Source organism: Amphibalanus amphitrite, unplaced genomic scaffold (genome assembly GCF_019059575.1).
Source record: "Amphibalanus amphitrite isolate SeventyFive unplaced genomic scaffold, NRLGWU_Aamphi_draft 000830F_arrow, whole genome shotgun sequence".
NCBI lineage: Eukaryota > Metazoa > Arthropoda > Thecostraca > Balanomorpha > Balanidae > Amphibalanus > Amphibalanus amphitrite.
Window position 1 is genome coordinate 46233 of NW_024882324.1, and position 21698 is coordinate 67930.

General features: G+C 50.8%; 2 protein-coding genes across 3 annotated transcripts in view; both read left to right on the forward strand.

Moving 5' to 3' along the window:
• Window positions 1–1648: 1648 nt before the first annotated feature.
• LOC122366777 (translation initiation factor IF-2-like) lies at window positions 1649–9319 on the forward strand. Of its 2 annotated transcripts, XM_043339343.1 has the most exons (6): window positions 1649–1852; window positions 3380–3513; window positions 5536–5686; window positions 6232–6301; window positions 6640–6697; window positions 7106–7854. In XM_043339343.1, exons 1-6 carry the CDS (start codon window positions 1848–1850, stop codon window positions 7612–7614), a joined length of 927 nt encoding a protein of 308 aa, XP_043195278.1. In that variant the 5' UTR covers window positions 1649–1847; the 3' UTR covers window positions 7615–7854. The 2 variants fall into 2 exon arrangements, 1 of the variants encoding a protein (XP_043195278.1); XR_006253944.1 differs by lacking the exon at window positions 6232–6301 and having other exon boundaries at window positions 1661–1852; window positions 7106–9319.
• A 5121-nt stretch (window positions 9320–14440) lies between these two features.
• Window positions 14441–21698, forward strand: part of LOC122366776 (protein Wnt-5b-like) — a 29957-nt gene continuing 22699 nt past the window's right edge. Inside the window, exon 1 of the mRNA XM_043339342.1 lies at window positions 14441–14762. Coding sequence (XP_043195277.1) covers window positions 14686–14762 — 77 coding nt within the window. The 5' untranslated portion in view covers window positions 14441–14685. The remainder of the gene's footprint in view (window positions 14763–21698) is intronic.

The window sequence follows — 21698 nt, forward strand, 5'->3', positions numbered from 1 at the left end:
GAAATTTCAGCATTCATAAAAACAGATCAACAAACAAATGATCGTGTGCACTGGCGGCCACAGGGGGTATGGAGCAGCTCATGGGGCCCAATCCTTGACATTTCCCTCATATAACCGAGTGGATGATGGAACAAGCACACCGGGCGGCCAGTAAGTGTTCACTGGACGAGACCGACCTCAGCCGGCACACCCAGCATATAGGTACGTTCGGCTGAGCCCGGGAGCTCACCATATTTATTTGTGCGCATTAGTCCCACACCAAACAGATAAGCAACACCTTGCGCTCATTCTAAGTCAGCTGAACGGTATCGCCTTTGGGCTCGAAATGAGATAGGCCTCATAAATTGGCGAAACCTTGCCCTCGTGAGGGAGTTGCAGGATACCAAGGCGACCGTCATGGCAGATGTGCACGGCGTTCGTCAGCCTCCGCCATGAGGATAGTTTGCTTATTCGATGTGCCAATAAAGAGCTCGTCTTTGAATAGGCTATTTACATAATTATAACTTTTGTAATTAAGTGCCCACCGACCAACGTAGGCGTGCTAGGTTGGAATGTTATGGTGCATTGACGGAAATGACTTCAATGCATGCATTTCACATATTGAAATCAGCTGTATGTGTGGCATTGCAGGCAAAACATTGCAAGCAAAAACAAAAACCCGAAGAGCACATTGTTTTTTCTTGTTGACACTTGACTAAATGACGTCAAAGGTAAGTTTAAACAAAAAATGTCGGCGGCATTGATTGGCAATGCTTGCCGGTAAGATAAACGTACTGCATGGCTTGACTGACAATTACCGTACTGTTCCATTCATAGAAAGAAGCTAAGGAACGGCTGACTTAGAAATGCCCATAATGTTCATGCTCAAGTGGTGAATGGTCGAGGTGTGTTAGATCCATTTAAAAAAACGGCCTGGATATCCATCTATTCTGTTTTTAACATTGCTGAAGTGATATCACCAAATACCGAGGAGTTTTGCACATTGCCGAAGTCATGGCGAAGTGTCAAACTGTTTTGCAAATCGCTCATTTCAGTGTTAAATCTGTTTTGTCGAATGGCTGAAATGAAACACACGACGCCGGAATAGTTGTGCTCAATGCCGATTGTCGAAACGGCTCTTCAAACAGTTATGGCCAATGGTTGAATTCAATTGCAAAAAGGTGTACTACCCCTACCACTACTACTACCCCTACCACTACCCCTACCACTACCCCCACCACTACCACTACCACTATCACTACACCTACCACTACCACTGGGTCATGTGAAGTCACAGATTATCATATAAACTGATGACCTAAAAAAAGAGTTCCTAACCGTGCTCCTACTCGTGTAATTTCATTATTCTTGATCATATTTGGTGGAAATAGCGCCTTGCAACGAATGTGGCGCGTTTAGACAAACGTGGCGCATTTGTACCTGTCATTTTATCATGCATCGTTCCACCGAATTGCACCTTTATCGGGCCATATTTGACAAAGTTGTGCGATTTGCGGCAGAAATGGCACCTCGTGACAAATGTGGCGCACTACGGCGAACGCGGTGCATTTGTGTAAAGGTCGCCGTCCACTGCACTTTTATCCGCCGAAAATAAGCGCTTATTGGCAGAATTAACTACAGAGGCAATGGTAGGAGCAGAATCTGTAAACGCCGAAACGGCCCAGCCGCCGACAACGTCTTTCGGCATGTTTATCTTTTCATCGCTTACTTTACGCTCTTAATTTAGTGGCGGAAAAGTTGGATCGTGGGAGCTTTTTCTGCCGCTGTTGACGCCGACTGCGCAAGATTCGAGCCCATACTATTATCTTTTGCGGTGAATAAAGACGGCGGTATCGGGATTTCTTGAAATGAAGTGAGTATATTTTATATATTGATATAGCAACAACCTGTAAAAACCCAATTGAGGTTTATTTTCATGCTATAAAGGGGAAAAATCGTTGTGCAAGGATTTTCTATTCATCCTCCGCAACGACATCTCAGCATTTTTTCGAATTATTTGTGTCTTGTAGACTTTCAAATGATAGCATTTTGTTGACAATTTTATTATATGCATGACATAAACCAGGGGTGGAGATCTGTCAAAATTTCAAGGGGTTCCAGGCTGGGCAGATGGAGGCGGGCTGGATGCAGTACCATTGACTTGCATAGCAGTAATTTGTTTTCAGGGGGGGGGAGTCCTGACCCCCCGACCCCCCCCCCCGAGATCTCCACCTCTGACATAAACTCATCATGGGCGTGGTATGCTGTAAGTGCTTATTCCTTGGTAGGTGGCAGGCTGATATTGAATCATAGATCATCTCAAATAAATTCACAATATTCCAGACGCAGGCAGCCTTCTGCTGGGTTCCACTCAAAGGTGCCACTGAATGTTGATGTACCTATTTCTGAATGGAACTTGGGATAGGTAGTCTGGGATGAGACTGTAGGTATCTAATCCACTCCAGATCTGGTATGTCCAAGTAGATTATTTCCCCAAATTTATTTATGTCGGCATGGGCATTCCTTCGTTCTCAAATTCGCATTGATCCATATCCATTTCTGCAGCACATTTGAATAAAAGTAAAGAAATAAAATGTGTTTCTTAACAACTGTGAGTCTGCCAACCTGGAAAAACACGTTATGCCGAATATGTCCAGCGTAGTGGCAGGATTGTGCCAAAGATTTCAGTGCATGTCCATCTTAACTTCGCATGCACCAAGGTCAGCACATGGTGGCTGCTGAATTTTTCGGCGCAGCCTGTGACTGGCAAGTTACATGGCAGTTTCATTGCCAGTCATATTTTAGGTTGAGTGATTGTGTATCAGGTGTTCAGCATTTTGCCTGAAGCCAAAGATGACCACTCTAGGTATTTTTTTTTAACATTACAAAGTCCCAGTGTCCCAAAAATGTATTTTGGTGTGGGTGTCGGAGGGGAAAATTCTCCACCTAAAAGGAAATGAGATTGGAAAATTGCAGGTCAGATAACGGGTCCAAAAAAGGTGGGAAAGAGACCAAGAGCATAAAATGATGTACAAGTGTATTAGAATGTAGGTCTATGATATAAAGCGAACATCTGACGCAAATATTTAATCAAAGAAAATTGGGAGTGCAAAATTGCTCCTAGAAATTGGAGGTAAGAGTGAAAATGGGTTTCATTTCGGTGTCATTTGCCACCCAAATCGACAAATTTTGGGACACTAGCATTACCAAAATCTTTCCCAAGGTAATGTCATTTTTAAATGCTGGTATTTCTATGACGTGTGTGTGTGTGTGTGGGGGGGGGGGATCTTAGATTTCTCAAGCTCAAAGATTTCTCAGACTTGCCTCCAACTTATAACAACATCTGTCAAAAATTATCCCATTGCTGTTGCTCTGATATCTTCCTTTTCTGTCACGATAGGCCCGGAGACAGCCAGCTGGTCGAAGCTGTTCGTAAGCGGGAGGCACTTTGGAATGTGCGGCAGGCAGCATATCACCAGCGCAAGCACAAGCTGCGGCTATGGGCGGAGGTGGCGGCAGAGACCGGACGAAATGGTGAGCATTTTCTGAAATGCATTTTTACATTGACTTTGTTTTGGGCGTATAATGGTCGTTTCACAAGACGATCTATACAGGTCTGGAGACATCAATGAGCTCGCCTAGCCACCACCCCACTGACATCTGGCGGAGCTTGTAGACACCAACCAATAGAGGGCAACACCAGCGGCCCCACCATGCGTAAACGCACGCACGTCACACAGCATGAAGTCGGCGGCGCCATACATAGGCGGAGCCTTTGTATGGCGGTACCGTAGATCAGTTGGTAGAGCGTTGGACTCCGTGTGGTGAGAGCACGCGTGCCCGGTCATAACAGTTCGGGTTCGAAGCGCGACGGGCGCTTGATATTTATGGGCCTTCTGACAGGTATGGTTGCGGTTGGTGGCAGGCCGTAGCCAGGCTAAGCCTGTGAGAGAGGGGACCGGCCGTGCGCGGCTTGTGCGCACGTTAAACTTAACCCTCGCCCATGTAGGGGGGGGTTGGTGCAACCCCCCCCCCCCTGAGGTTTTTCTTAGCTACACGCCGAACCGTTTCAGATAGCCTGCTCAAATTTTCAGTACCCTTTGGGGCATCCTTTGCGCAACTTTTGGTATTTTATTTTTGTCAAGGTCATGTCAGGTCACGGAGTTATGACGTCATAAAGGGAACAACCTCCGGCCAGATTTACGCTAAATTGGACATTGCTTCACATTGGTATAAATGCCGACTGACCTGACACACTGATGGATTGTTTTAGAATCACAACTGGCTGATTTGACATTGGCACCATGTTGACATTTTGAAGGTTACTAAAGGTCAAGGTAAGGTCAGTGACCTCGGTTGACCTGTAATGACTTCTTGCACTTGTATGCCTTTTCGGGGTATTTTGATGCCCTGAATTCGAATTTGCTATCCATTTCAGGCATCGTCTGTTGTTTCTTGTAGTTCATTTTGGGTCAGGGTCAGGTCAGTGACGTCACACGCCTGACGTGACCCAATGCACAAATGACCTTGCAGACTTCCGATGCTCCCAACGCATCATTTTTAGAGTTATGACATCGAAATACACACTAAACGATAGAGAATTGATCAAGGATCACGATAGTGAAGGTCTCAAGTCGATATCTCTTACCGTTTTGCCGCAATCGGCGCGGAAATCTGAAAAAGTTAGATTTTTCCGAAAATTTGACCTTTGACCGGTCATAAGTAGGTCAAATGTTGACCTATGACCAAAAAAATATACCACCAATCGCGAGATCTCGTTGAGAGCAATCCGTTGGTTTTTTCCGCTAACCTCTACGACGCTCCGTTTTCAAACGCCAGAGGGGGTCGCACCAACCCCCCCCCCCTGCATGGGCGAAGGTGGCAAAACACCGTTTACGGGCGAGGGTTAATTATGCCGTAGAACCGGAATTGCGCGATCGGAGGGTAGAGGGCAGGGTCACCGCAACAAGCTTCGCTTAGCGGTGGCCCTGTCCTTGTGAAACCTTCCTATCAAAAAGGTTCGGACTAATTTATTTTGAAAATAGCCTTTCTTAGGAAGTTTGTGGGGCAGAAATTCGTGTCCAATTGTTATGTTAGTTAAGGTGCATCACTGAATCGATTGTTTTCATTACATAGATAATATTTTGCACTACACAGACATTTCAAAGCTCCTCAATGCGAAAAAGATTGGTCTGCTAAGCAACAAATTCCTACAACTGAGCTTAAGTTGGTGGGGGCCAAACGCTTATAGGTGGGGCAAATTGCAAAATGGCAAGTTGGTGGGGTAGCCGCCCCACCAACTGAATAGGAAGCTCCTCCCCTGGCGCCATATCTAATCCAATCACCATCTGTATGACGTCTAATCTGTTTTTTCTTCACATTTATATATTAAGATTTCTGACGAACTATCCACCATTGTTTAGACTTAATCATCATTATCATCGAAATCAAAACGTATGTATGTATGTATGCATGTATGTATGTATACATGTGAATGGATACCAGGATAGAGATGTAGTAAAAAATAAAGGTATACTAAATACTTCGTTTTTTCAGTTGCTGATGTAAAGTCAAGATGGAAGTCCATCCGGGACTATTTTATGAAGTGTCGGCAGGCCCCGCCGAGCGGCTCTGCTGCCAGCTCGACCACCGACGGCGCCACGCAGAGGGAGCTGAGTTTCCTCAATGATTCTGTCAAGCCAAAGCCGTGAGTTTTTTTTTTTTACTCTTACCGTTTTTCCCTTCCGTAATAGATAAATTCGTACAATGCGTGCATTTTCTGTATTGTTTATTGCCAGTTGTCAGCTTGCTTAGCTCAGATATGTAAATGGATATGAATGTATAGTTTTCTATAGTTGTAGATGTTATGTGGGACAAGAGCTGATTGTGACCCCTCTATAAAAAGTTGTTTTTAAAACGGGCTTCGCTGAGGGCTTTATAGTACAACATTTAGGTTGTAATATGTAGGTTAGATGAAATGACCTCCCCTGCTTGAATAGCTTGTTTTCGCTTCACTGTTATGTATTGAAATTAGTTATCAATAGTTCTGTACATAACATATTTTAGTACGCAATAAGATTTGTAACGTTGGACGGAAAGTTAGATTACACGTACGGGGTGCGGTCTACTCCGTCTGGTGACGGTCGGCCAACTGAACGCCCCATCCACAATGAACTTTCCCTTTCCCCGATGAACATTTTATCGTCCAATGCTGAATCACACCATGCTTGCCTTATGACGGTCCTTTCACAGCGTGACAACAAACCTGACGGCGCCACATGCTGATCCTGATCCCTTATCGTTTGTAGAGGATCCTCACTTGGTAGGTTTGATGCTTTGCGCAGTCGATACGGTTTGCATGACGCGCTCTTGTAATAATGACCTTTGTGTAGTAGCGTAATCCTGTCAGGTAGCTACTTATCTTGCAATTCGTCTATTGTGGGTTGTGCAATTTAACAATCAACTGACAAGGTGAAACCTCCAATACTCCAAAACCTCCAAACTTAAAAAGCAACAACAAGAAGAGAAGGGCGTTTATGTCTAACTAACTTGTAACTAGTTATGTCGTTTAGGCGGACAGGACTGAAAGTACGAGGGTACACAGATTACCGTTCTGTATACTCAGCGCCACGGTCAAAGCCATGCTAATCTCTTTTTCAGGAGAACCCTGACATAGAAGAAGAACACTCTGGTGATCCATGGCTCGTATTCTCGGAAGGTCAGTTTCTTACTAAGGCTATAATGTCTACGTATGTTATGCAGTATGATGGAGATACTTTTTATGTGTATTATGCATTTTTAGAGTTCTTGAGATCACAGCGAAGGTTTTATGTATGTAGGCTAGCCAAACGTACTTGATGTGTGTTGACCGTAGATCATTAAAGCATCAACAAATACCAAAGCTTGTTTCGGAAAGAAAATAGCAGGTGTGATTGATGTACTAATAGCTCTATCTAACTTGATGCTTGTTTTTACTAAAGATGAAAAATAGAATTCGAAGGTAATGCATTAAATGCCCCTTCCCACAAGGGTCGAAATTATTATGTACCTTATACACAAGAACTAGAGAAAAGCGGTCGTCGATTCCCGACTCTGCAAATGGATAATTTTCCTTCTTTCACGACAGTGGACGACGAGTGGGAGCAGGACTCCGCACCCCGCGCGCCGGCTGGCCCGCAGAGGGCCTCTACACCTCGGGAGCCATCTGCTGATCGCCCGCAGCAGGCCTCCGCACCCCGCACGCCGCCTGCTGATCGCGCGCAGGAGGCCTCTGCTCCTCGGGCGCCGACCGCTGGTCGCCCGCAGCAGGCCTCCGCACCCCGCACGCCGCCTGCTGATCGCGCGCAGGAGGCCTCTGCTCCTCGGGAGCCGACCGCTGACCGACCAGAGCAGGGCGAAGTCCAGCCCCAGAGGCCTCGCCGGCGTGCCCGTCGGGTGGCTGCCGACGAAGGGACCAGGGAGATCCTGCAGCGGGCGATTGAGCAGGTGCAGCAAGCCGTCGAGAGGCTAGAGGACGATGATGCCATCTTTGGACATTTGGTGGGTCAGGATATCAGGCAAGTGGCAACTAGAAAGAAGTCCCTTCTTAAAATCCAAATCATGCAGCTGATCCACGCTGCGGCATATGAGGAATAAGTTAGTGATATCCAGTCCTGCAACAGCTACAGGGCACGGCATTTGTTTTGCTTTAAATCAATGCTGTTTTTAATGTGTTATAGAATCGCTAGGCTTATGTTTGATAATGTTAGCAAGCGCTTTTCTCAGGCTCATTGTTAATAAGATAATGATAAGAATCAGTAGCCTTATAATAAAGCTCAATGTATTGCCGAATATAATTAAACCAGAATGAGACGACAGTTTCGGGCGTAGCCCATTATCAAGTCTGACAATTCCGGATTTGAAATTTGAAATTTCAAATCCGAAGTCTACATTTGAAATTTGAAATTTCAAATCCGGAATTGTCAGACTTGATAATGGGCTACGCCCGAAACTGTCGTCTCATTCTGGTTTAATTATATTCGGCAATACATTGAACTTTATTATAAGGCTACGGCTTTTCATCATTATCTTAGGTTATAGAATCGCCGTAATTATTTATTTGCACATCAATTTTGTACTCGTGTTGATTCCAATTCATTACCGTTCAAATTCATTACACGCATTGTGGTTGTATCTGATCACGAGTGGTTGTATCTGATTATTTTTTGTTGCATATTTCGTCACAGCGGCCAGGAGAACCGTGCTGAACGTGTGTTTGTAATTGAAATATTCGCTGCCGGTGTTGGCTGGCGCCTGCAGGACGACATGTTTTCCATCGAGAGCTGCCACACAGTTTGGGAAGTTCCAACGGTCTCGGAAGGTGGCCTCGCTCCTCTCCCAGGTGTGGCGAGTAGGGGAGGCCAACACCTCCGGACCGACGGCGGCGATGATCGCGGCACACGTGTCGTAGACTATGGCGCGGACCGTCTTCTCTCCCAGGCGGTACGTGGGAGCCAGAGCCGAAAACTCCATCCCTGACGCCAGATACCGAAGGGTAACGGCCAGGCGCTGCGCGGGGTCGATGGGCTCTCTGAAGTTGGTGTGTTTTCTGGCGATGGTTGGCCCGATCTTGCTAAGAAGGAGATCGAAAGTGTCGCGGGTCATCCGGAAGTAGGTGCGGTGCCGCTCAGGGTCGTTGGTACGCAACTCTTGTACGAGGTTGAAGAATTCCCCCCGAGCTCGGCGGCGGCGGTTCACGTCAGCGACCCAGCTCTTGTGCCGACGTTTCGGACGGCACTCCTCGTCATACTCCATCATTAATAGCTCGGCTTGGGCCAAACTTAAGCCGACGTCCATTCTCGATATATAAAGTATAGAAGCAATAACAAGAAGATATATAAAGTATAAAAGCAATAACAAGAAAAGGTACTACCTGAGATGTTTTGTTTACATTTGTTTTCCTGACGGCGGTATTTGCTTCGTAACCCAAGAGTATTAAGAAAAAATGTCGCGTGCTTATTTTCGAAGGATTTTATTTGTTAATCTATTGCATCATGGTTAACCTGCTAAAACATTTTTTTATACTTTTATTTTTTATTTTCCTACAGAATTACCATCATTCTATGACTTCAGGTGGCTTGCACACCCTATAATAACAAAACACTTGATACTAACATAAGCGCGTACTTTCAGCACCTCTGCCGATGCTTTTTGTGCAGTGGACGGCGTCATTTTAGGAAACGCCGAAAATTCGCGCTTATCGACGATTACGCGCTTACTTTCGGCGGATGCCAATGTGCAGTGGACGGCGACCTTAAGCGTATTAAAAACTGTCTTTATTTACCGAAAATCAACATCTTCATTCGCCTCTGTGTATCAAAATAAATAAGCTGTCAATCCGTAAATGAGAGGCACCCGCCGCCGCTTGCCATGCATTTTATTGTCAAAGTCCATCGAACCCGGCTGCCGATGCCTTTAACCCTAGCCCGCACCAAGGCCCTATATAGAAGGTATGCTCATTAGGCCGAAGCAGCGATTTCCGTGACGTCACTGGTACGAAGGGTCGGACGGCTGTAATGCAGTCCTATGGAAAATGACCCAACTTTAGGGCTCTCCCACATAGCTGCCAACCTCGACACTAAGGTAAAAGTTATATCACATAAAAGCTCAAATCAAGACGAACAAGAAACCTATCTGACGTTTTTACGTATTGCTAACGGCTTAGACTCTATTCAAGTATATTCAGAGCTCTGCATTACCTCACTTTTTCTGCCGTCAATGCCACTACAAATGTCTAGTCGGCGCACGTGCGCTTGTCGAGCGGGGACCACCAGTCGGGCGATTCAGAGCTGCCGCCCAATCAGAACGCCGCAATGCCGTGACGTCATTGGTCGCACACGACACGTTACGGAGATAGGGATGAGACAGCCCTGAGCCCGCACATGCCATTTTCCCATCCTAGAACGCACATGGGGGGTGGGGGTGGTTGCCACCCCCCGCGCCATTTCGTCCTGTTGGAGATAGAGCTTAGCGGTAAAGACCAAAAAGATTATTTGGGAAGAGACAAATCCAATGATACCCAGTTTTACCTTCTCAGGTCAGTCATTGACCTTCCAGGTCAGGTCAAACTAAAAAATGTTGCTGTTTTGGGTCACCGTTGAATATCAAGTGCGCTGCTTATCATATACCGATGACGATGCCGTTTTCTGGTGCCAAGCCAGCTAGAACCTCTTTGTCACACTACCCGACCAGGTTTTTGCTGCTGATGTCATTTCAGGTCAAGTTAGGTCAAGGTCAATTATATGTGTTTGTATGTCTGTGTGTGTCTGTGTGTATACTGATGTGTGCACCGATTAGTTATGTGTCCATATTACATGAAATCATGATCTGAGAAGCTTTTACCAAAAATGCAGTCAAAAAAACTTCACAAAAAGTAAATTCCGCTTGCCTAAAACGCAATTATCTTAGATGACCTAGGTTGACCTTGACCTTGACCTTGACATCTGTACATCGTCGAACAACATGTTCCATGATAGGTGGGAGGTAAGACTGGCAAAAAAGGCCGAAATCAAGGTGTCAAAAGCTCACAAGGCCCATAGCCAACGCAAGATGTTGAGAATTGGCCATTTGGGTCATGACATGACCTGAAAAACAAGGTCATATCTCCGAAACCAAAAATCACAGAAACTTGAAATTTTCAGTGGACGTCAAGGAAGGATCGAGTAGCAGCTATACGAAAAATCAGCCTTCTAGCTCTAAAAATGTTGAGTGCAGAGCAGAAAGACTACCTGGGGGGGGTGGCAACCACCCCCCCCCCCCCATGTGCGGGCGAGGGTTAAGACCAAACAAATTTGTGAGGAAATGCGCCTTTTTCCAGCGCGTGCCACGTGCGAACCATCCACCCCCGAGACCCGAAACACGCCACTGCACGTGCCCATGACGTCATCAACACCTTGCGAAAATTTCAGCCCAATCGACCGCACCGTTTGACCTGTACACGACGTCAAAGCACCCCTCTACACGGTGCAAACAGACAGAAAGACAGAGTTTCATTTCACAAATAGTATAGTAGATTGGAAGGTGGCACACTACCTTTAAATCTTGTCTTTGGCTGGGACCGGACGTCGTCATGTGACCCTGTAAGGGATACCCCACGGCATCCTGATGGGACTACTCATACTCCCCGCCTGAGCTGACGAGAGTCTCCGGGCAGTTCAGCTCGGCCGGTGCTGAGACTGCCAAAAGAGACGTGCGCACGCCCCCGGCTGCGGCCCGCTGTCCCATTAGCGCGGCTCAGTTTTAGCACAGCGCGTGACGCGCATACCGGACTATGTACCACCCCATGCCGGTTGGTGTGACCGGACACCTTAAATGACAGGGCGGCAGCTGGGTGCATATACTGAGTCCGGCGACAGGTAAGTCTCGGACTTAGGATCTTTCCTGCAGTTCCTCATAACGACCCGTTCCAAGCCCGATGATTCCCTCACCCCGCGCCGCACCCCCAGTCCCGATCTATCCCGTGCCGTGCCATCCCCTGGACCAACCAACCGAGGGCTATTGAGGCGGCCGCCGAGCCGGCCTTTCAGCGCGTTTTTGCGGAAGCACGACCCTTGCCGGGCGTTTAATGGGTCCCATTCTGGCGCGCCGCGCCACCGGTGGGTAATTTACGGCGCAGTGGCGGCATTTGCAGCGCAGGGGAGAGCAGGGAGGAGAGAGGAGCGCTGCCATGACCCGGCTCTCGGCGACCAGAGACACCCCGCCGAGCCGGTGTCAGCGCCGTCTGACCAACTGCCGACCCGGGGCCCGTATATCGGACCGGCAGACACCGGCCGTGACGTCACTGGATCGAGACAGACGCCGCTCAACGACGTCATCGTCATTCACGTCATATGACAACGGCAGAAAGAGACGTCACGGCAGAAAACATATACTGGCGGTTCACTGTGTCTGAAAATATCATATCACAAAAAAAGTTGTGAATGTTGTATAATGTATGTGTTGACTGTTGAGCATGTGTGGTACTCGTGTGACGTTAAACCAACCATGCTAATTTTGGGCAAAATATGGCTAATTGCACTGTGAATGATCATAATGCACCATTCAACAAAAGCCTTTACTTCAAATACATAAAATGCAGCAAAATTACCGTATTCACCGGACCTACATATACTCAACAGTAAAGCAAACGAACTTTGGTCAAAGTTTTCTTCTTAACTTCGTTTTAGGCAAACGGTTTGGTGGATTGATGCTTCGCTGATAAGAAATACAATACAGATAGAAAGTTTAAAGAAAGAAGCATAGGTATGTACGTACATGATTGTGTCTAATAAGCCCTCTGCGCAGCTATGCTTGCCCTTATGTAGAGCTCACTTCGACCTCGGGATGCTCATACGTTTTTCAGTGGTCGGTGAGGCTCGAAAATGATTCGCTCAGTTTGTTGTTTTGAAAGGTGGACAGCTAGCGCTTGATAGCGAGGCGATTAAAGCAAATCGCTCACAACAACCGGACGTACATACATTCCGATGCAATCGCACCACGGCCAAAAACATTCATTCGAACCGGTGTAGGTAACCGCCAGGCGGTTGATGTGGGTTCTGATTTCGTTCGGCGGATGATGGGCGGCTGTTACCGAGCTATAATCCCCGCCGATCCGCGCATCGCCTTCTCCTCTGCTGGCCTCGAGGACAAAGGCAACTGGAGGGACACTCCGCCGCTGTTACCGAAAATGTTTGGGACATGTTTCATCGCTCAGAGCTTTATAAGTTACGAAGTTGACATCATCTTTATCTTCCAAAATAGGCCAATTAAAAAGCAGTACCTACCTAATTGTAGCTAAAGCTGTTGTAAATTTCTATTAGTTTCTCTTCATGCTTCAAAAACTTTTGATTTAAAAATATAAAATCATTTTCTTCTCATTCATCTGTTGTGGTGAATATAGCATTTAACATGGCATTCGTTGTACTTCATTCACTGTCCCTTAAACGCCGACCCTGGCGCCGCAGCTGAAGCAATCAGCAGCTCTGCGGCGTGTCAGACGGCGCCGACACCAGTTGTCGTTCGGCGGTCATTTGCGGCCGGCTGTCGTGACGACTGTGATTTGCCAGATCGGCTGTGATTTGCCAGATCGGGTCCGGCCGGGCGGGAATGACTGTCCAGACTCCAGACGTGTGATGTCGTTCAGGGTATATTGACTTAATGTCGTTATCACTGCAGGGGACGAAGTGGGGGAGGGAGAGGGAGAGAAAGAGAGAGAGGGGGGGAAGAGAAAGAGACACGTAGACGTAGACAGATGTACTCGTAAAAACATGCCGACTTATAGTGGTTAGTCTATTCTGATTTGCATATGCGCCTGTGGTATACCTACGTCTGTCTATCTTTGCAAATGCTATCACCATCATGATACGATTTAAATACGACGAAAAATGTGATATAATACGGAGATTCTACATGACCTTTTCGGTCTGAAGCATAAATGTGTTCATTCAATATTTCATGTGAGCAGATTTGTGGGCTGCACATCGCCGCACGCCTATTTGCGCTGAATCTCTTTCTGCACGTAATTTCACAGGTTGTCTTCGTCGACTATGCATTTAAGCTTTCCTTTCACCAAAACCACCTTGACACGGAAAGCTACGTATCCAGCAACCATTACGAGCTTTGAATAATTATTCATGGCAGGTGGGTATGTATGTGCATAAGCCAATGCGGCGCGCTCGGTGCATTTTTCTGCGTTGCTCCACCTGTCCCAGACGTCAGAGCGATTCCACATGGTCCGTTGAACACCACACGCCGTAACACATGGCAGTGACATGCTGGGGAAGTAAGACAGGCCTGGAGGTGACCGATCCACACAGGGACAGGCTGCATCTGTCATGTGGCACATGTCCACGCGTCAGCACGTCAAGAGGAACTATATTAGTGTGATGACGGGCAAACTGCATATCTTGCAAAGCAGGGTCACCAGATTATGTTTGATACCAGGTTAAATACGAGCTGGTATGTGCCAGGTGATCACGACCCAAGTGGAGGGTATATGTGTTCGGAACTTTTGTTGCATGCGTAAGTTTACATGTAGCTGTATCGATGCTCGAAAAGCTACTCAGTTCATTGCCTATGCACTTATTTACCCACAAGATCCGTTTTTTGGCTATGGCTGACTGCTTTGGTGGCAAAAAAGGAGGGTTGTCATATTATCCACCACTGGTAGCTAAAAGGTCGCTACCGACTGGTTTAGATTCCACCCAGCTCATCTCTCCCCGCTTCCCGCCAGTCGCCGCTACGGCACTGTCCCAACACGGGTAACCGCGGCAGCGGCGGTCCCTCTGATCCACATTCGCTCTGATGAGAGGTGCTCTGTGGCTCCCAGCAGCGGCCTGCCGACCCGCCGCCGTACCAGCGCGGGCACGAGCTGCTCAGAGCCTCCACCAATCAGCGGGCCGCTCGGCGCTCCGTCGCGGACGGCGGCGGCGGCGGCGGCGGCAGCAGTCAGTGTTGTTCGACAATCGACGGTGGCGGCACGAGCCGAGAGCGTCCGACTGAGGGCAGGTGACGAGTGGCGAGTGTGGACTGTGGAGTGAGGGAGTGACGGAGGAGTGAGCCGAGAGGCGGAGTTGGTGGCTGGGAGTGGACAGGGCGGCTGGTGAGGTGACCCGGGCGGCGCGCGGTCCGGAGGAGATGTAGGTGACCTGACCCGACCTGGTGTGACCGGACTCTGTCAGAGGAGCAGGGATGGAGGGGACGCGCCTGTTTGCGGCCTGCGTGGGCCTCATGCTCTCCTGCACCTACGCCAACTATGGATCGTGGATGTGAGTACCGCGCGCTGCCGAGGCGCTTCATCATCCCATTCTATACACTGCAGCAAACCAACCAGGCCTCGCAGCCTAGCATTCATTGACTACCAGCAGCGCTCAGCTGTCCATAGCAGTCATGCCGCGCACCATCCACCCCATCGCTCCCCCACTCCCTCACACGCACGCACGGGTCTGTGCCACGCTCGGCATCCGTGGCCGGCGCGTTCCGACCTTCCGTCCGCCCTGGCCTTCTCACCATCCGGCGGGCGCCGCGCGGAATCCGGCCCGTCCGCGGCGGCACTCTCTCTCAATCAGGTCCGCTGACGGGCTCCCTGGCCCGTGGTGCGGAAAAACAGCCCGCCGATGACAAATGACAAATGATTGTGGGCGTGCTCGACTACCGTCCGCGCGCGGAGACACGGGGGGAACGTCTGAGTGCCGCGGACACAGTAGAACGTCTGTGTGTCGCGTGCCGTCGAGTGCCGGATGCGTGAGACAAGAAACCACGTCTATGCGTCTCGTGCCGTTTGCTCGGCCATGCGTCGGACGTGGCTCAGGTAGCGCGGTGTGCATACCGGCGGCAGAGACGGACGAGCTGGGCGAGTTGGTAAGAATAGATCAAAGCGCAACGCTACCGGGCTGCTGAGGCTTGTCGTTGTATGTTACAGACCGCGAGCTAAGCTAAGCGTTGGTAGAACGGCCGCAACTCCCGACATTAACAGAGACTTAAAGTCGCTTTGGAACGACAGCCTCCGGCCAACTGGTACGAATGTCTTCACACATCGACAATTCAGCTGTTTCGTTCGACTAAGTGCATCATCTGAAATTTGCACGGCTCAAATCATTTTTAACATTGATATTCGTTTTGCATTCTGCCTGATAAAGCCATGATCTCCATTCTCGGTGGGCGCAGGCTAACATCTCAATCTTGATTACCGCCATTACTCAAATATGCCATATGGAACTTATGACCAGCTATTAAGCTGCAATATTTGTCATGTATACAACTGCAATAACACGTTTCTTGTAAGCCATACATTTGGCTTCCATTGTCATTTCGCAAGCAATTTACTTTGACAATTCAAGTCGTTTGTAAGACGATGTGCAAACAGGTCAAGGCTCGGCCGGTCAAAGGATCAATTCATTTATTAACGCAATGCGCTTATGCCGAGTGTATGTGACTGGTGAGGAGGATGATAAATTGTTGCCGCTCGGCCGGCATTGAGACAAATGGGCCCTTTGGCGTCGGACGCAGACGGACTGTGGAGATGGAGGGAGCCGCGGGGCGGGCCGCGGCGCCGAGTCGCGGGCCCACTGCGGAGAACGCGGCAGGCGAGTGGGCAGACTGGTAGAAAATAGCCCGTGTTAGCCTTTGAACGCCTTGCTGGGCTATTGTGATAAATTTTTATGCATAATCGACTTGGAAAGATGCGTTATCACTTTTTAAGTCATTGTTTTATTATAAAAGATTTAGTGAGACACTCGGTACCAAATCCATAACAGGATGTAGTGCTCAAACTTGCTGGCGCTTTATAGTTTTAAGTTTGCTGGAATTAATCCAAAATGCATGAAGCACATACCGGAAGGACTATAACGTCTTGTTTCCGCACATCTGTAGTTTCCGCCTCGTCGGTTCCAACTGGCCGGCTGAGTCGGCGCCCCACACCCGTCCGCCGGCGGTATCCCCAACGTTCAGCGGGGGCTGGTCAGCGGGCGGCCCGGCGGCTGATGGTCGCGGCTGACGGCGCCGCTAAGTGTCGGTGCCAGCGGGGGTGTGACGACCGACAGCTCCGTGGAGCGCAAACTGCCGACGGGGCGCGCCCGCGGCAATCAGAGTGGGGAGCCGAGCGACGCGGCGAATGACCGACCCCACCGGGCGGGCGGTGAACGGGCTCGGCGGAGGAACCCGCTCCTCGCCACAGCAGTCGGTAATCTCCGACCCGCAAGGACGGCCGAGCCAGGGAAACGGTCTCGATCCGGCCCTGTTAACAAGTTGTCCGTCCGGGGCCGGCGCGGATCATCTGCCCGGTGCACAGTTCGCCGGGAGGCGTGCACCGGTTCCCTGTACGAGGATAATCTCCGGTGATTGATGGCTGGGTGAGATGTCCTGACGTCACCGATCGTCAGTGGCCGTGGCAGCCAGCTCTGCGGTTGAACTGGTGACGCACCGAGGGTCAGTGATCAATGGGCTGCGGCCGTGATACTCAGTGTTTCTGACTGCATAATGCAGAAGGAGCCGGGAACAGCTCTAATCTGACCCCCGAACCCTCGCAGGCAGGGAATTTACGGCACAAACATCCGTGATGGTAACATATTGACGCGAGCAATCTCGATATCGGCTGCCGGTCTCTACGTCTTGCTCCACAGGGTCCGGATGCTTCGAGATGAGAAATGTTTGCTCAGTTTGCACCCTGCCGTAAATTGGACAGGGTAACATTCAATTACGTCTCTCGTGTGCGTTGCAGTCTTCACCTCCGCCGAGCTCCTGCACGTCCACTAGTTGCGTCTGTCTGCACGCGCTCCCTTCGTCTAACAGATGTTCAGCAAAACTGCCCCCACTGCTTATGGAGATGACCTGGCTCGTGTTCTCTGAGGTCGCCCAGCTGGAGCCCCGGACCTCTGGTAGCCGGTGGTCGCGGCCCGGAGAACCACCCTATCCCGACAGCAGCCTGTCAGCGCCGACAGCCTCAGGAGCGACTCAGGAGTGATCGACAAAGAGTTATCAGCTGTCGTCACGGCCGACAATGTGGTCACGGCGATCGTCAGCGGCGCAGCGTGCGTGAAACCCTGCGGACAGCCGGCCGCCGCGACTACAGGCGGCGTCTGTCACTGTCACATCCGTGCCGGCACGCTGTTAACCAGACTCGGGTGTCCATGGACTGACACCATTATCATAGCGAGAGTGGCAGTGAATGTGGAGAGATGTGACCGCTGTAAAAACTCGCACAGCTGCGTGTCGCCACAGGTAAGGCCTTGTTCACGTGTGTTATCGGACGTGTCCTGGCCGCTGTCACGTCACCTTTCTCCGGCGCTGGCGTCTGCCGTCGTCTGGTATCGTCTGTAGTTGTCTGATATCGTCTAGCTAGGACCTCTAGCGACCGTCTAAGACTTTCGCAGCCGTCTAAGACAGTTTGTGACGGTCTGGGACCATTTGGGCCTGCACCTGGGACAGTCTGAGACCATTTGGGGCAGTTGTTCGATGTCCCCAGGGACTGTCTGATGCCTCTAGGACCGTCTGTTGTCTGGTGTCCTCTGGGACCGTCTGGTGTTCTACAGTTCCGTCTGTCACTGCTCCGCGCCCCTGCCGCCCTCCCTCACGGTGGCGGTGTGTCGGAGCTGCTGTGTGTGACGCGGCCGGCGCCGGGGCCTGTAATTAGCCGGCCTGGCGTGTCGAACGGCCGCGCCGCTCTCTATCGGTCCCCTTCACCGGCAGCCGCTGGTCGATAGGCATTGGGCGCCGCATCTGTCCTCTCCTCCGCTCACCGAGACCCCCGCTCCGACCCGCTCGGCTAGTCATCACAGCTCAGTGTACCAACACGGCTGCACACAGTGTCACGGCGCCGGGTGCGTATCGGTGTGGGATAACACGGCACGCCGGCGCCGGCCGACGCGGTCTATCCGCGCCGGGTTTACGACCGCGGCGATCGGCGTGTCGCCGCCTCTAACGCTCGGAGGGATGTCGGCTGGCTCTTTACGGCCTGCTTGAAGCGCGCCGCGGCTGATGGCAGCGGCAAAGCGCCGTCCACCGACAGGCAGCCTATGGCCGTCATGCAATATTCAGTCGCGCTGATGATTTGTGACAGGGGTGCAGGGCCGGATCGGACGCGCCGCGACCCGCCGCGGCCGAAGAGCGTTCGGGGCAGGTGGAATCGGCCCGAGCGACACACGCAATGCCGCGGCCGGCGCTGGGTTACACATCAGCAGACTCTGTGGGGTAAAGGAGAATCCGCGGCAGCGGCCCCTGCAGCCACATTACCCGGCCCAGGCCGTAAAGATCCCTAGGAAAGGTAAAAACACGACCGGCCGAGAGCGGATAACATCGTGTTCGTGTTTTACCGCGCCGTAAAAAGTCACTCCTCATTAAGTTAAGATAACGATAATTAATGTCATTATTCGGGTGTGGACACGCGTTTGAGGGCGCATTAGCGGCGACGTGACATGGTCTTCAGCTCTGAGCTGGGTCGGCACGCCGGCCGGCCCGTTAGAGCGAGTAATATGACGGCGTGACAAATCACTCGGTACGATTGCCGTGACGCGGCAGCTCCGGAGGAAGGGAGCCGAGCAGGGGCAGCCGATCAGCAGCAGAGGGAGTCCGTCCGGGAGCAGCAGGCAGAAGCAAAAGAATTGTAGCTTCAGGTTTGTAATTCAACATTCACGACCTTGATCACCTGGTCGACAGCTGAATCTCATCATCGTGATCCCTTGCTTCCCAAGCCCCACGGCAATGACGTCCGAGTTTCTCGGAACACTGCAAGAGTTTTGAATGTGCAGTTATTCGGCTTTATATGTATGTTCTTGTGTTCTCTACGGACATTTTCTTGGAATAGCTTGCGTCATAAGCGTGTGCTGAGCACATATTACATCACACCGTAGGTATTTGAAAGACATCAACATTGTTCTTAGCAATAAGGACATTTTTAATGTAGGTTTGCAGAAATCAACCATGGGTGGCTGAACGGGGGGAGGTGGGGCACCGGGGCACCGTGCCCCCCTTTGATTTTGCCATTTTAACATTAGCCCTATGGGCGCTGCATGGAAAGAATGGGACCAAAAGTCGGCAGTGACCCCCCCCCCCCCCCCTTAAAGTTGAAGGTGTTCCGCCGCTACTGAAACCAACCCATGTGCGACGCATTTAAATATAGCTGTTTTCACCATCGTACAAACAGCAATAGCCCATATTCCGTATAAAAAAATATAAATTGATTTTAAAAAAATCGGCGCCAGTAACATGGATGAAGAAAGCGGTATAAGTATGCAGTCTTGCGCCATCGATTTCTGCCTTGGTGAAAGATTAAGAAACCCTAAATAAAATCAAAGCGTCGTTATCACTCAGGTCCTAACCCATAAATAGCGATGTTTCGTCTCCCCCATTTACAGTTAAGACATAAAAGTCGGGCCGTATCGCCTACCTGGGTGTGATATATCGGGAATGAAACACCTCAAGCGTCCCACTGGCCCTGGCTCGGGGCCGGCCTAAGACGTGGTAACGGCCGGCAGAGCCCGCCGTGCAATATGCATCACACCGGCGGACTGTTGCGCCCGACGGCACGCGAATCCAATTACCCGGGGCACTGATGCCCGCGCCGCGCCACGAGTCCTAATCCAGCGGGGGCCGATCGTGCCGGAATGTATCTGATACGGCCCCACGCGAGACCCGCCGGCCGGCCGCTGGGTGATGAGCTCTGATTTGGTTCCCACAGCGGTCCGGTGAGGGTGCGGAGGTAACTCGGGGGGTTACTGGACCGTGCATAACCACCGTAAACACACAGACCGGATTACCGAAACGTGCACCGGGCATTGACATGCAATTACACCCCGAGTTTTACTAGTAAAACCAGAGGCACCGAAGTGGAAACAAGCTATCCGGTATATTTCGTGACTTCAACCATTTACATCGGCTACTTCTGGGCAGCTTCAGCCCTCACACGTGTCCACTACCGCCGGGGTGGCTCCACTTAGAGGTCCTCACTAGGGTGCCCTCGGTGGTATGTACGATCAGTATCGATTTCCCAGACCGATTGGCGCGTGTCGTGACTGAGGCTCACGGTTCGCTCCCCTCCGCTTCCAATGTACCGGGGGCTCACGGTGCCGGGGGTAAGGTTTGGCACGGCAGGCGCAGGGAAGGGGAGCGCCAACTGCGGCAGCGGCAGCGTCTCGGTCATTTACACCAGTCTGTTTCGGTCATTTACACCAGTCTATTATGCGCCATGGAAGGTGGGCATTCGATTGAGTTGTAGCGGCAGCCGAGAAACCAGAGAACAATATGTATCGTTAATCACTCTCTGTCGGTGCAGAGTTAAAACATGGTGCTGAACTCCGTGCTCCCGTACCTGCATTCGGTTTGACACAGTGCTCGGGGCATTTCTAGCACGGTGTATCGGGATCATCGCACCATTTGGCGCCGTCAGTGCCGTACAGTGGCGCAGCGACCACCCAGGTGCTCTGGCAGGCGCGGCGTGCCTCCCCAGCCCAGCACGGCCGACCTTGCACTCGTGACCGCCAGTCCGCGGCGCGGCGGCTCGGCCTGCCCAGATCACGCCCCATCTCCTCACCCGATTATGTCCGAACGGGATGAGTTACGCCGCTCCATTTGTCTTATAACGAGCGCCAGTCGGCGGACCGTATGAACTGCTCCGATAGTGTCTACAACAGCGTTACAGTATGTTATGCAAATGGCTCTGATATGAACCACAAGCGGCTGGCTCCAAACGGCTCACTTCTGATGAAGCCGCTGCGGTGCCGCTCGTCGGCTGTCACTCGCAACTAGTTCCGCTGGGCATCATAGTGTTTTCTAAGCGACTCTCTCGTCAGTCGGCATCTACTGCTCTCTCAGCCCCTCCCCAGCCCCCCCCCCCCCCCTGGCTCGGGCCGCCGCGCCGCGCGGTGACGGCCGGGAGACTGCATCACCCGCTGCCGGCACAGAGCACTAACACCAACCGATCCCGGCCGGCACAGCACGGGATGACTGCTCACGCGAACTTCTGCACAGAAGTTCCCAAAGTGCAGCTGCACGAACACCTTTGACCAAATCGGATCTCACCTGGAAATGCCCAGCGCTTTCCGCGATTCATTTCCGCCTCTCTGGCATATGATTCGACCCAGACAGCGGGCAGTGCCGACCAAAATACTCAGCTTCTGAGCGACTAATCATAACAAACAGCCGTCGGATGCTCACTTACGAGCGGCGTCAAATCCCACAGCTAATAAATCCATCGGTGGTCGCTCCAACTC

Excerpts from the sequence above, each read along its gene's own strand:
- LOC122366777 (XM_043339343.1), top strand. Across the intron at positions 6,302-6,639 it reads TTGTAGAGGATCCTCACTTG|GAGAACCCTGACATAGAAGA; the intron begins GTAGGTTTGATG and ends TCTCTTTTTCAG. Across the intron at positions 6,698-7,105 it reads ATGGCTCGTATTCTCGGAAG|TGGACGACGAGTGGGAGCAG; the intron begins GTCAGTTTCTTA and ends CTTTCACGACAG.